Consider the following 15,068-nt stretch of genomic DNA (forward strand, 5'->3'; position numbering starts at 1 on the left):
TTTTATTTATCAAAGCTGTATCCAAAATATTAAAAAAAATTTAATTCGAAAACTTTCAAAACTTTAACAGAAAAGCAAGAAATAAGCCCCTTTTTTTAAATGTAAAATTTATAAACTTGGCTAAGATATTTTTTTAAAATTTTGTGAAAGTTTCAATTAATATATCCAATTAAATTTTGAAATCTTTCATAAAAATTTTAACACAGCCTTATGTAATACCTCATTTATTGGATAAATCTCTTTTTTTATTGTATATCCAGTATAATAAAAAAATATATTATCAAAGATTTCTGCTATAAGTAGGGAGGGGGGGGGGGGTGGCACAAAAAACCCAATTTATTTTTGAAAATTTGTTTAATTAGTTTGATCTATATTAGGCCAAAATTTCATGTATAATTATAATATATAAACTCATTGAGACTAATATCATAGTAATTTTAAATTATGAATCAAATAATACAGGTATATTATTAATAGTAACCTTTCCTTACTCCCTTCCTTAAAAAAATTTGTTATATAGAAATTAGTGTGATTTGGGCCGATTTTTATAAAAGATATTTTTTTGGCCAGGTCCGATTTTTAAAAATATTTATTTTTAATTTTTAATTTTTATAGATAACAATGTCAATTTAAATATTAGATTTTAAAATATACGGAACGGCCCTGTTGTTTTTAAAAAAAAATACACCTATGCACATGTACCCAGGGGCTTAGGACCGGGTCTGCAGGTCTCTTATTTAAATATTTCAAGATCTTGTTCTACGATTTCTATTTCAAGTTCTCCCCTCTTTATTTTCCATTTTCCTAAATAAAACATCTAACTTAAATTAAATATATATGTATTTATTATAATTATCAATTAATGTCGTCACGTTTTCAAAATATAATTAATGAATACAGGAAGTGAACGGATTTGAAAATTATAAATAAAATAACTAAAATTAATTATATTCATCATTTTAAAATATTAATTGGATTTTTTTTATGTACTAAATAAGTAACTTAATTTTAACTATAGAATTTTTTTTTATAAAAATGGTATCGTTACAAATCTCTACTAAAAAATGTATCGCCATACTTTTAATAGCTACTTTAACAGCTGATATATAATAATAATAAATCCGTCATGTCTAAACTTCTGTAACCCAATTTAATTTATATCTCGTATAAAATATCATTAATTAAATGTGTGTCTCATTACAAACTTTACGAATATGATCTAGCTCAAAAGAAATTAACTTTGTTTTCATGTGTTCACCCAGAGATATGGGTAAGTAGTAATAAATTAATTCATTGGAATTGTGTGGTATAGGGTCTTATGATTCTATATCATCAATTTCAATAATATCGGTAGGAATCAAAACACAAAGGCGGGATTTCATGCATTTTTTTTTTACCAGTAGTCTGTATTTACCCATGTTACAAAATGCATCTAAAAGGGAAAAGTATATGTTATAGTTTCCATTTTGTTTTACATATATTTTATTTGATAAAATGATTAATTTTCGAAAGAGCTGTTTGATCATATTCATTACGTTTAAAAAAGAAATTATAAAGATCACTTAATTTCGCGAATTTTTTTATGTTTTAATTTATTTTTGAAAGAATAAAAAAAGAAAGGAAAAAGTGTATCATTGTAAATTAACTATAAAATATCGCCATCAACGGTGATACTCCTAAATTTTAAATAAACTATCCCTCGTTTCTTTCGATTGTTTTCTTATCTTCTTTACAATTTCCAAAGTATATTTTATTATCTGATATTGATACATATATAATAAATAATTATAAAATGCTACAAATAAATTCAACAGATTAACAAATAAACTAAAGGAGATGAAAAAAATTTTAGGTATGAATGACGTTGAATGGACGGATGTTGTAAAGAGAGTATTTACGAGGTGTTCATTATCTGTTCTTGCCATTGAATTTTTCTTCTTCTAAAATTTAGAGCCCTTGAAAACTTTTTTATTGCTTTGGTTAAAATCATCCAACAATTATTTTTAAATTATTTTTGAAGGTGATATCCTGGATTGATCTAAGCCCTATGGCTGTTTGAATCAAATGATAAAAAAAAAGATGGTTGAATCAAATTAGACAATGATAAAAAAAATAATTATCAACAATGGAAGATATGCTAAGGGCTTTATAAGAATATAAATTTTATATCACCATAGTAAAATTTTTGTTAAGGGAGTGTTCTGAATCAATTTTAAATAAAGATACTCAATTCTCCTAAATAAAAAAAAATAAGGAAAATTTTAATGTGAAATAGATGCAACAATAAGTCATACCCAATGAATTTTATGAATTATAATTTTAATTTTTAATTATTAACTTCTAACTAAAAATTATATCTTGGATCGGATCGGACCTTAAAAAAATAATGCAAGGTTCTAATTTGCACTAACCTCCACCCCCCAATCCCCCTGTTAAGAATAAAGGAGGGGGAGGCACTCTTAAGTGAAAGGTGTTATCGATATCACTGAATGACATGAATTTTTTCTAAGAAAAATTAAGATTCCTGCATTTATACTGTTTAAATTTTTTAGATTAAATCTATTATAAATAATAATTTTATTTAATCTCATTTTGAATTATCGACTCGTAAAAGAATTTTTTTTAACATAAAAAAGAGGGCTGCAATTGGCTGGTCAAAAAATTTAAATATCTTGTGAGCGGTTTAAAAATATATGAACCAATGGGTGGGCGATTAGAGCCAAACCAATCAAAATAATTAATAAACATGCGAATGGTAGATTATACAAATTTTTTAGACAAATTGACGAGTGGGCATCAAGGCTAAAAACTCTATTACAGCGTTCTAATGCAAACCTTTTAATTTACACGAACTAGTTGAACGGCAAGATTTTGGATTTACCTTGATAGTTGAGTCAATTTTTTGTTTAATATTTTTCTTCCTTTATTACTTTACTCTTTATTTTTAAATCCCAATAAAAAATAATATCATAAAATAAAATAATATACAATAAAATAATATACAATAAATAAAAATCAACAATTGTCAACTGGAAAACATAACAGATCATTATGATTTTTAGATAATAAAAAATAAAATATTGAACGAAATATATATTTTTTCAAATCAAATTCAAACAAAAATTTTATTTATAAATCAATCAATAAAATCATTTTTTTTAAGAAAAAAAATAATAATAAAGGTTAAAAATTATATAATATTCTTTATCGTTTTTATCCTTCATGATTTATTTTCCCCAAAATACCTCATTGATTTATGAAAAGAGTTAGAGCCAATAATAATTCAAATTATGTTCGCGTTCGTAAAAATCTCTTTTATTTTACATCATAATTTAAATTATCCTAGCTTAAAATTATTCCTTTACCTTTACCTTAAAAAAATGAATTGAATCAATTTTTTGAAGACTCATAATCAAAATATTAATGGACACAGCGGCTCTCGATGCCGATATTCCTAAGGAAGAAAAAACGAAAGATTCTTTTGTTAAAAAAACAAATCATCGGTAAAAAAAATAAATGAATATATTTCTGGAGTTATAATGAAGATACATGATATTTTTAAATAAAAAAATTTTATTATTTAAATATTCACCTTATTCATCTTTAAATTTTATTTTTATTTACTTTTATATTTATAATTATTATATTACCCGAAACTATAAACCTTGTTAAAGTTATCGCCAAAAAAGAATAAATTGTTATTATTTTAGATAAATTGGCTTCTTTCACTACTTTGTATTATATAATCTTATTAAGATATTAGCACGATGCAGCTTGAACCGCTTCTAGTTATATTTTATATAAAAAAAATGAAATAAAAATTATTATTTAACTTAATTTCTATATTTTTGTTTTTTTTAATTAAAAGCTTTTATATTTTTTATTTAGATTATTAGATGACAAGATATTATAATAATGATGATTAATTTTATTAAATAAGTCTGAAAAAAAGAAGAATTTATATAAATTTTTTAACCGAATAGAACCGATAATAAATCGTTCAAAACCGAAATTGAAAACCGTTTTAAAATTTATTACTAAAAAACCGGAATGTAGCTGAACCGATGGAACTGAACCCTTATAATTATCGGTTCGACACTCTGATTTCTATATTTATTTACAAAATCGTATTTATCATAATTTTAATTACCTAATCGCGGGGAGCGTTGACAATTTGAAGACTTTTGAAGGTTAATAAAAAAAAATATAATATTTGATTTGATTTAAAAATTTAAGGAAAATATCATGACGCGAATCCGATTATAAAGAATTCTTTCCTTTTGTCTTTCTGCCACAGTATTTTTGTGTTAATAAAAAAAAAATTGAATTCTTTTAAAATATATAAGAAAACTTTAGTCGAACAGAATTGTCCTTAATCTCAGGGCATCTTATAAAAGTTTATCAATGAGGTTTTAAATTTAATATTCTATGCTTATTTTTATCAATGTAACCATTTTCCTTAGTTAAAGTTATCAAAATATTGTCAAAGTTTTCCCAATTTCTCATAAACTAATAGGGAGGGGAGGACCATGCAAATCGAGCCTATTCTATAAGCTTATAAAAAAAATTTTAATATTTTCTTAATAAAATAAGGATTAAGAAAAACACTAAAAATATAATACTTTTATGATCTAATAAAAATAATAGGAAATATTTTTTTTAAAAAAATTATATTTAGATAATATAAATAGTATAGGTTCTCACTCATGTGAAGAGATGATTCTAAAAAAAAATGCTTATATATTTAATCTTGTGATATAAAACTCAGATATCTGATAAAATAGATTTCAAGCTTTGATTTGATGGATTATTTATATGGGACTTAAGATAATTATTAAATATCATTCATAAAATTTCCAACATTGTTAAATATTTTAGATCAGCATAACTACAAAATTTATTCGAAATTGTAAATTTCAATTTCGCAATTATATAATTCAAAATTATATTATGGTTTCTTATTTTTATAATTAATAATTTTATATTTTTTTTTATTTAAAAAGTAACGCGCTATTTTACTCAACCAAATTATTATAAATGATAGATATATATATATACTTTATTATTAATACATGTTTTAAACGTTTCTTATAAAAGTTACTTGTAACTAATATAAAATTTATAAATTTTAATTAAAGGAATTTAAACGAAATAAAAATATTTATATCCCCCGAAAAAAATATAAAATACAATATAATATTTACACTTATCATAAAATTCTGGGCTTAGTAAATTTTTATTTGATTTTATTGATAATAACCTATTTTCAAAGTTGGTGTATAAAAGGTATGCTAGTTTTTCTCCAAATACAAGGTTCCCTAAACTAAGCAAATTTTCTACAGGAGAGATATTTTATCTAATAAACAATAAATTTTAAACTTGGGAAATCGTCTTATAAATTAACATATTTTAAAAAGCAAGTGACAATACATCCCCAAAAAAATAATCCTTTTTTTTTCAAAGTAACTACTTATAGTATTTGGCAAAAATGTAACTAATGACAACACTAAATTAATTTATATTTTTTTTTAAATAACTACTATTGATTTTCATTTCACATTGAACTTTAAACTTGCTAAAAAAACAAAATAAATATTTCGAAATTAATTTGTCTTTTAATTATAAATACATATTTTTTTTCAATGACAAACCTCATATAATTTTTATATTATTTTTTAAACCATATTGTAAATTATATTTTATAAATTGATAAAGGCATACCCCAAAACAAATTACCAATCTAATAACAAAATTTTTCCTATTCTTCGTTTTAGCGAGTCGAATAATTTCATATTGTAGGCCTTTGACTATATTACATTTTTAATAAAAATATAAAAATAGTTTTGGGTTTTCACCTTAGGCGAAGCCGGGTGGGAGGGGGGCAAGGAGAAATCTCCCTTCAGAAATTTATCACTTTTTGTGAATATCATATTAAGTTAATAAAAAATATCCCCCTTAGCCCCCCCCCCCTACTACCTGACCATCAAAAATGTATGTATATATTATCTTAAACAATAATTTGAAAGAAAGGATGTAAAAGTTGATATTTATTTAAACTAAAACTATTCATCATAATTTATACATTTTTGGAAAAAAGCATGCATTTATATATAAAAAAAGTGAACCAAAAATGTTTTTAAAGAAATGGAATACAAGCCAAAGATAAGTCTTAAGACAAAAGTGAAATTTATTATCATTATATTAATAGATCCATAAAATTACTAAGGACATCAGAAAATATCTTTTAAAGACATTATGGGATGAATAATATGAAGATTAATTTTTAATATCATTTTTTATTTTAAATAAATAGATGGCGTTAAATAATTGAATGCAAATTGTTGCTATATTTATTATCATTGATTAGTAAAATTTGTTAAAATATTACTGTAATATATTCTCTAACTGTCAAATATATTTGTAAAAGTAGAATTTTACCTAGTATTTTATAACCAATTCTATATAGGAGAGGAATATCAACTATATATCTACTTACTTTTTATAAATAAATTTCTTAAACTTGTTTGGAATAAATTATTACCATGCTTTTATATTAATGTTTATACAAGTAATTTATTATATTTTATATAAACTAATCATATTTGTTCCAGGCTTATTTTTTTTATTAAAATTAACCTCCTATCTTGTAAAAATATTTTATGACTATACATAGACTAAGGTAACCCGGCCAAAGGCCCTCCCAACATGGGGTCTGGGAACGAAGCCCTCAGAAATTTTTTAACCCCCCAGAAATTTTTAACCCCCCCCCTAGGAAAATCCTGGCTACGCCTATGGTTTTCACAAATTTTTTTTGGGGGAGAGCTATAGGGGGAAATCTTTATTAGCTTAAAATGATATTTACGAGAACAGGTTTTCGAAGGGGGAGGGGGAATTTCCCTCTTTTCTTCCATTGGTTACGAGACTGGTGCCCAATTGATGCTGAAAAATGAGCGTTTTCTACAATGTATAAAGACTTTTGGATAGGCTGCTTGTTTTAGTCGGTGATGCATTTAATATAAGAATATTATTCTTTACAAATTTTTATTAACAACTTTTAAATTCTGATGAGGCCCAACCCCAGTCGGTCTCAGGCAGACATTTTCTCGGACTTGAAACGGTTCGGACCTCGATTTCAAATTTTGTTTTCGGATCGGAAGGGACTCGGACAAAATTTCAACAAAATTTTATTTAATTTTATTTGATATAAATATCCTTTTCTTGAATAACGTAAAAATTTTCTCTATTTCAGGGGTTAGAACTTGTTCCGCTTTCATTAAAATATCGTTATCATCTATTATCGATCCTTCTTTCAATTCTCTTTCATCTTTCTTATTTGCTTGTATCTTATTTTATTCCCTCAGTTTGTTTAAATATGCGCGTTACCAATAATTAATGAAAAGGATATATCGCGGTTTTACCCATAATCAGAAATTTATTTTTATTTTTTGATTATCTCATAATCATCTATCCATTCTATAAAGGCCCTGAGTCTGACTTTATTTTTCTTAATTAGACCCGATTAGAGCAATATTTTTACCCTTTATAGTTAATTTGACATCATCTAAATTGCCTGTTATATTACAACTATTTAGAAACGTTCAATGATTTTAATTTGATAATATAATTATAAATATAAATATATAATAAATTTTCAATTGTATTTTATAATAGTTGGACTAGCACATGTTTTTTGCTTGTATTTTAACTAATTAAACAATAACATATTTTGTATATGGAAGAAATAGTTTTCCACTTTTCCTTCTTACCTTTTCTCCAATACATTCATAACTTTACCTCTCTAATACCATAATAGGATAAAATCTAGTTACACTCATTTTGTCAAATTACTACTGAGTTAAGGTTTGTTGGTATCCTTGAGAAAAAAATCCGCACAATTATATGAAGGGTGGGCTTTTCATAGAATTCACGTTCACTCACCTTGGGCAGGTTTGTGACTGCTAAATAAGATAAGATTAAAATAAGAAGAATATCTTTTAACATTTCGCCATTTTTTGAGTTCCGATTTTGGCCATATTATAACCTTTTATATCATTTGGTTTTTGTGATATGCCATCGATTACAAGTGTGTTGCAGGTAGAATCTTAACAATATTTATTATAAATGCTAACTTTTTATATCTAATATTATTTGTATTTGCCCCCTGTGATGCCAATTGGTGTCATTTGAACCAAAAATGTAGCACTTAAGGCCTATATTAATAAAAAATATATATATTAAAAAACTTAATTCGATAGAATCTCTATCGGAGCAGCAGGGCTTTACTTTCAATTAAATGCTAACATTTCAGTTTGCGTATTAAATAATTATCTAGAAATTCTATCCTTCTTTTTTTTTATTGTTTTTTAAAAACAGGCAACTGACGACAATCAATACATTTTTTTTTCTGATATAAAAATATTTTAAAACTTAAAAATCAATAAAAAACCAAAATTCAAAATCTTCTTTGTAATTTATATTACCACTGGGTTCACTAATATTTCGTATTTCGGACTTGTTGATATTTATTGTTAGAATGGAAATTGTTGGTTTGTGAAATTTATTTATATAACTATTTTAAAATTATAATTTTTGAATATAACATATTGCAATTTAGAACTTGTACTAGAAGTTTTGCTAATTGTTTAAAAAAATGGGGGGGGGGGGGGGGGGTAGATTTTAAGATGAGCAAATAGCATTCTTTTTACCCTTCATATGCCCCTATTTTCCCCTCCCCTTCCTCCATCCCTTTTTAAATTTTAAAGACAAAATATCATTTAAGTAAGGCTAAAAAATATTAGAACTTTTCTGTGCTTCTTAGCAGTTTTAGTTACACAAGTCAGTGTGAAAAGATGGTTTTCTTCGTAAATTTATATCATCATAAGGACCTCGAATAAAAATTTATTGAAATATTATTTGTAAATATTCAAATTTTTAATGACCATCTGAAACGCATCAGAGCCATGCTAAGAGTTCTGGCGGCTTAAAAAATGACAAAATAAGCAACTGGATTCGCCATTTAGAAAAATGGAACTCATGAATAATCAGTAACATACATAATCCTATAGCCTAAGAGTAATCTTGACAAATTATAACCCTAAATGTTCGAGGAATGGTAGAAGTTGTCAGGGTTTTTAAAAAAAATTATAATAATTTTTGCTTCTGTAAGCGTATAAAAATTTTTTAATTTATTATATTTTATAATTACATAGGATAACGGGTTGGGGCGAGTACATAAAAGGGATATTTACTATTTAAAATAAAATTTAGTTCAGTAAATAATTAAAAACAGTTTTAAACCTGATTATCCTTATTTGAAAATTTTGGTAAACAAATCGCATTTCATTTTAAAAAAATCTTTAAATCTAATATCACGTTCGATATAGCGTTTTTTAAACATTTATTTTTTTTTCCCCTAAAATTTTCATTTATTTTATTAAATATGAAAAATAAATTTATTACACTGAATTTTCTTAAAAAGTATACATCAATCCATTTTATCATAGCAGAATATTGTGCTCTAACCATTTTGCTCGATTATAATTATAAAAAATCATATATTTTTATACTATCAATTATTTATTTATTTTTAAATAGAAAAAATCTTCCAGCGATCATGCCGTCCCACGAAGATGTCAGTATTTGGAGTATATTGAAGCAATGCATTGGAAAAGTTATGTACCTTTATTTTTATATAACTTTTTTAGTCACGTAGCTTCCTTTTTTCAATGCTAATTAGACGGAAGGAGAGCACTGTATAACGGAAAAAAGATATCTTGCCTTCTTTAAACTATAAGGTTTAAGAACCACTAAGAAATTTAGAACTCGAGGTCTCTCATTGATTCTAAAATAAGGTCATCTCCTTGATTTTATCGAAAGTAGATATGGGGGTATAACGCTTGATGTTAACTAGGGTAAGATGAATGCATAGAATAAAGTCTCAAATGGGGAAGGGGGGCAAGATTTTTCTAGAATTTAAACTTTTACAGTTCGAGTCTAAGTTTTCTTTATCTAAGTTGACGTTCACTGTCCTCTAAATGAAAACTCAATTTAAATCATTTTAATTAAAAGAAATCAAATTTATTTAAAAAAATTTATTGACAGGATTTATCTAAAATAACTATGCCCATCGTCTTCAACGAACCACTAACATTTTTACAAAGACTTGCGGAATATATGGAATATTCGCAACTGTTGGAAAAGGCTGATGCCTCAGAAAATCCTATCGACCGAATGGAGGTTTGTATGATTATTATATGAAATGGCACTATTTATTTAAAAAATAAACAATTTTATTTGGTAATGATTTTATGGGGTGTCACGAGTATTAGGTAGGGTAAAATATTGCATTTTAGATTATAGCCATAAATATAATTATTTGCGCGTTATTTTTTTTTTAAAAAAAATCGCTAGTACGTAGCAGCCTTTGCCGTTTCTGGGTGCGCCACGAATTGGGAAAGACTCGGTAAACCTTTCAATCCTCTCCTGGGCGAAACTTATGAATTCGATATGTAAGGCTAAATGATCACTCGAATCTTTCATTTGCAATTATCTGCAAAATTATTTTCTTTTATCATTTACTATTAAAAAATTTTTTTTTTAGTTTGGACCTTATGGATTAGTTTATACGGAGGTTTATAGAACATCTTTGTTACAAAAATAATTAGTGTTGTTAAATGACTCGATATGTGCCAATTTTTAAAAACGGCCAATTCAATATTTCAGCCAGAAAATTATGCCCTAAGCCTCGAGATTTCTTTAATAGATGTTTAAACCTTTTGTGCTATATATGATAAAAATATTATTGAGAAAAATCTTAAGGCTTGCGTAATAATTTTCTGGATAAAATGTTGAGTTAGCAGAAACGTGCGGTTTAACCACACTAAAAATAATGATAAAATTGCATATTATATATCTAAACTCATTCTGAACTAAATATATATTCGCAATTTCAAATATTATAACCAACAACTATTTATTATTATTATAATCATCTTAATAAGGAATCTTTTTATATACTAATTGAAAATTTTCTTTAAAAAAAATAATTTTCTTTTAAAAAAAAACAGGCCAGAACAAGGTTATACAATGGTATGTGAACAAGTATGTCATCACCCGCCTATTAGCGCGTTCCACGCAGAGTCTAAAAAATATCTATTTCACGGTTCCATTCAACCTAAGAGCAAATTTTGGGGCAAATCTTTAGAAGTTCAACCACTAGGAGTCATCAATTTGGAATTACTAAAGTATTTTTTTCTTTTCTTTTAACCACGAAGTAAAAAATTTTATAGTAACTACTTCTATCTACTGATAAATAGCTCAATTCAAGGAATGTTTAACTAAAGGAAATTTTTTAATTGGATGAAATATATTTAAAATTAAACAAGTATCTGAAGTAAGGAATAGGATTAAAGGTAAGAGAGATATGGGTTAGCTTTAATTAGAGGTTTGAGGATATGGATCAGGGTTAAGGTAAAAAATTTTTTAATCAAAATTTAATCATTTTTATTAATAACTTGCTTGTCAAATCTGACAAGTTTATATTAGGGAAAAAAATCATTTTTCTTTCATACCATTTAAATTAAAGGTTAAATGAAGACGCGAATTATAGAGTAAATAAAAAGTAATAATTCTTTTTTTTTAAATATAATTTAGCCATCACGAGTGTTATACTTGGACTAACCCGAATTGCACTATCCACAACATAATAATGGGAAAACTCTGGATAGAACATGTGATCACATTCTTTCTTGATATTTTATACCATACTAAGCTTTAGTTTTGATAGCATAGGCATATCCAAAATTTTCGTAAAAAAATGGAAGGAGGATGAGAGATTTTGGGTGGTTTTTTTAAGAAAAAGGGGACCCCCCCCCCTTTATTAATTACATTTTTTAAGTTATTGTACAATTAATGGCATTCTTAACTCTTTTTATTCACATATATATATATATATATATTTATATTATATCTATGCGCGAATTAGTCAGGTTCTTTGGATATAACAAATCATACGAATGGTTACAAATGCAGCCTAAATTTCAGACCCAATGGGGGTAAAGAGATAAATAGAGTCGATGGATTCGTGTATGATCAGAGGTTTTATATTTTTTAATATTAAATATATTATTATTATATAATATAGATAAAAAATTGACATTTTATTTTAATAAAAACAAATGATGTCTTTTGATGTGATTTAAAAGGTAAGTAAGAAAGTTAGTCAATGGGTAACTAAGGCCAAATATTGATATTTTTTTTATTTAATGGGATGGCCTAATAAAATTATCTTACATCGATACATGTTGATTTTGTGGATAGCAATCGCTGCGTTTTACTAAAACAAATATCCAAGAATCTTTATTGATTTTACAATACATTTATTTGTAGGAATAATAAATCGAGGGCTTTATATGGTCATTGGAATTTAGCATTATACTCCACGACCCCTAAAAATTATGAAGATTCACTTAGCAAAAATGTGACAGATAAGATGCTAAGAAGGCGAAGTAGCAGTGTAAAACATAATTTTCTTTTTTTTAAATTTAAAATTTTTTTTTGTAAGGCTATGTCCAAAAATATCAAAAAAAATTTGATTCGCAAACTATAATTCTAGGAAATTTCAAATATTTAATTAATTTTTTTTTATTTAGGACATAGCCTTAGTTTTTAAGACTCCGATTCATGCAAATTTCCTTGTATCTTATATTTTTTAAAAATAATATAGTTTTGCAAGCAATGAGTGAGTTGGGCTAAGAAAATAAATTTTTTTAAAAAAATAAGTTTCATTCACTATTAGGCCACCCCAAAATAAGAGAAAGTAAGAAAAAAATGTATTTAAAAATGAACAAGGCATCCCAAAAAAAGGATAAAAATTTTATGATATAAAATATAAATTATAGAAATAAAGGAGTTAGAAGTATTTATGGCAATTGGAATGAGTATCTTAAATCGTCGGAGGCCACATTACTTAAGGATTATTTAACTGAAGATTCTAAAAATATATCGAATTTTATTGCTAAAACTAAATCAGTAAGTTACTTTGTTTTCGTTATTTTTAACATTGTTTTTTTTGCATTTTAAGAAATGAATATTTCGTAAACCTAAGTGTTAGATGTACAGTTTGCATGAAATTGGGGTCAAATTTACTTGAACATGTATTAAATGTTACAATTACTCGTGGGCCTTATTTATAGTATACGCGATTATAGTTATGATTGCCACGTTGTATTATTTATTATTCTCTATTTTGTAGCATAAACATCGTATTGCTAATTCGCAATCAGTGACATATAAATTCTCACATAGACCTACAATTTATTCATTAAAATTTTGAAGCACCGTGTTGAATACAAATCAGCTGGACGCCATTTTATTTTCCCATATAAGGATTTTTATTTATACATAAATGAAACTTATGAATGCGGAACATCTAAATGGCGTGCCCCCCCCTCCGATTTTAACTAATATATATTTAAATGAATTAGTCTACAGGGCTAGATAGAATTATATGTCATCTTGCTATTTATTGTGCTTACTATAAATGACGCCTTAACTTGTTTGATATAACTTGCTTTTTTTATATTTATTAAGCTATCCAAGAAGGCATTCCAATTTCAGGTACAACCAAAATTATTATTTATTCATATTACTGTTAAATATTTTAAAAAAACACATAATTAAGACATTGTTAGCTGAAAATCCCGGGTTGGTTACAACCGAAGATCAGGAGAGTCAAGAGATATCAGCAGATTATTCTAAATTTGCAAAATACGTGCTGCAATTACCTCATTCAAAACTCTTGTGGAGTTATACTCCCAAGCCTATCAATGCGAAACAGGTCAGTTAATATTAAATGGTTTATCATTTTAATCAGTGTTGTGAACGCGAATGTTAATTTAAACTCTATCAAGCGGATTTTGACAATAGGAACTAATCAAAACCGATTTTTTGAAAGAGGTTTGGACCCGCTCATGGTTTGATGGGTATCGGTTTCTGTTTATTCTGGGGTCTCAAAATGTCCAACCAAACAATTTTAAATTTGTGAACCCTAATTTGGGTTCGATACCTTGATTTTATCAGACTTATACGAGGTTATAATATGACTAAAATAAACTATGAAATATTTGGGGTTATCTCTAAACTATTGAATATATAATCGGTTACTCGTTCATTCCTCTATATTTGTTTTTAATATTTAGATGTTTAACTTCTCCTACTTCAGCCTCATGTTGAACGAACCTCCCTCAAACCCCGAAGAATTACCTGCTACCGACTCACGGTTCCGTCCAGACTTAAGACAATACGAGAACGGAAAAATCGACGCTGCATCTAGCTTAAAGACCGCGCTCGAAGAGAAACAAAGGGCCGCCGCCAAAGCTTTAAAGGCAATGGGAGCGGCTGAAATCGCCGCTATTAAAATAGGTTAGTTCCATCAAATTACTTTAAATTTCCTTTTAATTGAACACAATTATAGTTGTTTTTTAGTTACTCTAAATTTTACTAAACACGAAACCATACATTGAAAATGTTATATTTTTGTTTAAAAAAAATTATTTTAAATAGACCCATCCAAAATTTCTAAACTAATTGATTTAAATCAGTTACGCAACTGCGATTTAGTTAAAGGTCCCTTATGGTTTAGCCCTACAAAAAATCCGTACTTCAAAAGCAATTCCGATAATGTTGATTGGAAGTTTGATGAAAACTATTGGAATAGGAAATACTCGCAATGCCCTAAAATATTCGATTTACCTACTAATTAAGGCATTTCTATTTCAACATTCGTCGTTTATTAAATGCGTCATGTTATAAAAGGGCATAATTTATTTTTTAATGATTTTTGTATCATATATATTTATTATATAAGCTATATCAATCAGTCGAATGATTTTATTGATTAAATTTAAAGCGATATGAAGATTACGAATGTATTTTTTTTCTTTTAAAATGAATATTATTGATAAATCCATTATTCATGACATTTGTACATAGTATAAATTATAATTCCAGGTAAAATAAATTTGGAGTTTTTTCTCTTATTGCACGTATTCTACGATACAGTTAAGAGC

At 26.3% G+C, this 15,068-nt stretch overlaps 1 protein-coding gene across 1 annotated transcript; it reads left to right on the forward strand.

The window, feature by feature from the left end:
* The first annotated feature begins 3,275 nt into the window (after positions 1-3,275).
* LOC135924451 (oxysterol-binding protein-related protein 2-like) lies at positions 3,276-14,762 on the forward strand. Its single transcript, XM_065459508.1, has 12 exons — positions 3,276-3,503; positions 9,595-9,670; positions 10,102-10,236; positions 10,411-10,508; positions 11,067-11,243; positions 11,653-11,731; positions 11,984-12,096; positions 12,388-12,514; positions 13,591-13,617; positions 13,682-13,837; positions 14,199-14,421; positions 14,563-14,762. Exons 1-12 carry the CDS (start codon positions 3,424-3,426, stop codon positions 14,760-14,762), a joined length of 1,491 nt encoding a protein of 496 aa, XP_065315580.1. The 5' UTR covers positions 3,276-3,423.
* Positions 14,763-15,068: the final 306 nt, after the last annotated feature.

This window comes from Gordionus sp. m RMFG-2023, chromosome 2 (genome assembly GCF_954871325.1).
Source record: "Gordionus sp. m RMFG-2023 chromosome 2, tfGorSpeb1-WG-v2, whole genome shotgun sequence".
In the NCBI taxonomy this organism is placed as follows: Eukaryota; Metazoa; Nematomorpha; class Gordioida; order Chordodea; family Parachordodidae; genus Gordionus; species Gordionus sp. m RMFG-2023.

Excerpts from the sequence above, each read along its gene's own strand:
- LOC135924451 (XM_065459508.1), top strand. The coding sequence starts at position 3,424 with ATGGACACAGCGGCTCTCGATGCCGATATTCCTAAGGAAGAAAAAACG. Across the intron at positions 13,618-13,681 it reads AGAAGGCATTCCAATTTCAG|ACATTGTTAGCTGAAAATCC; the intron begins GTACAACCAAAA and ends CACATAATTAAG. Across the intron at positions 14,422-14,562 it reads AATCGCCGCTATTAAAATAG|ACCCATCCAAAATTTCTAAA; the intron begins GTTAGTTCCATC and ends TATTTTAAATAG.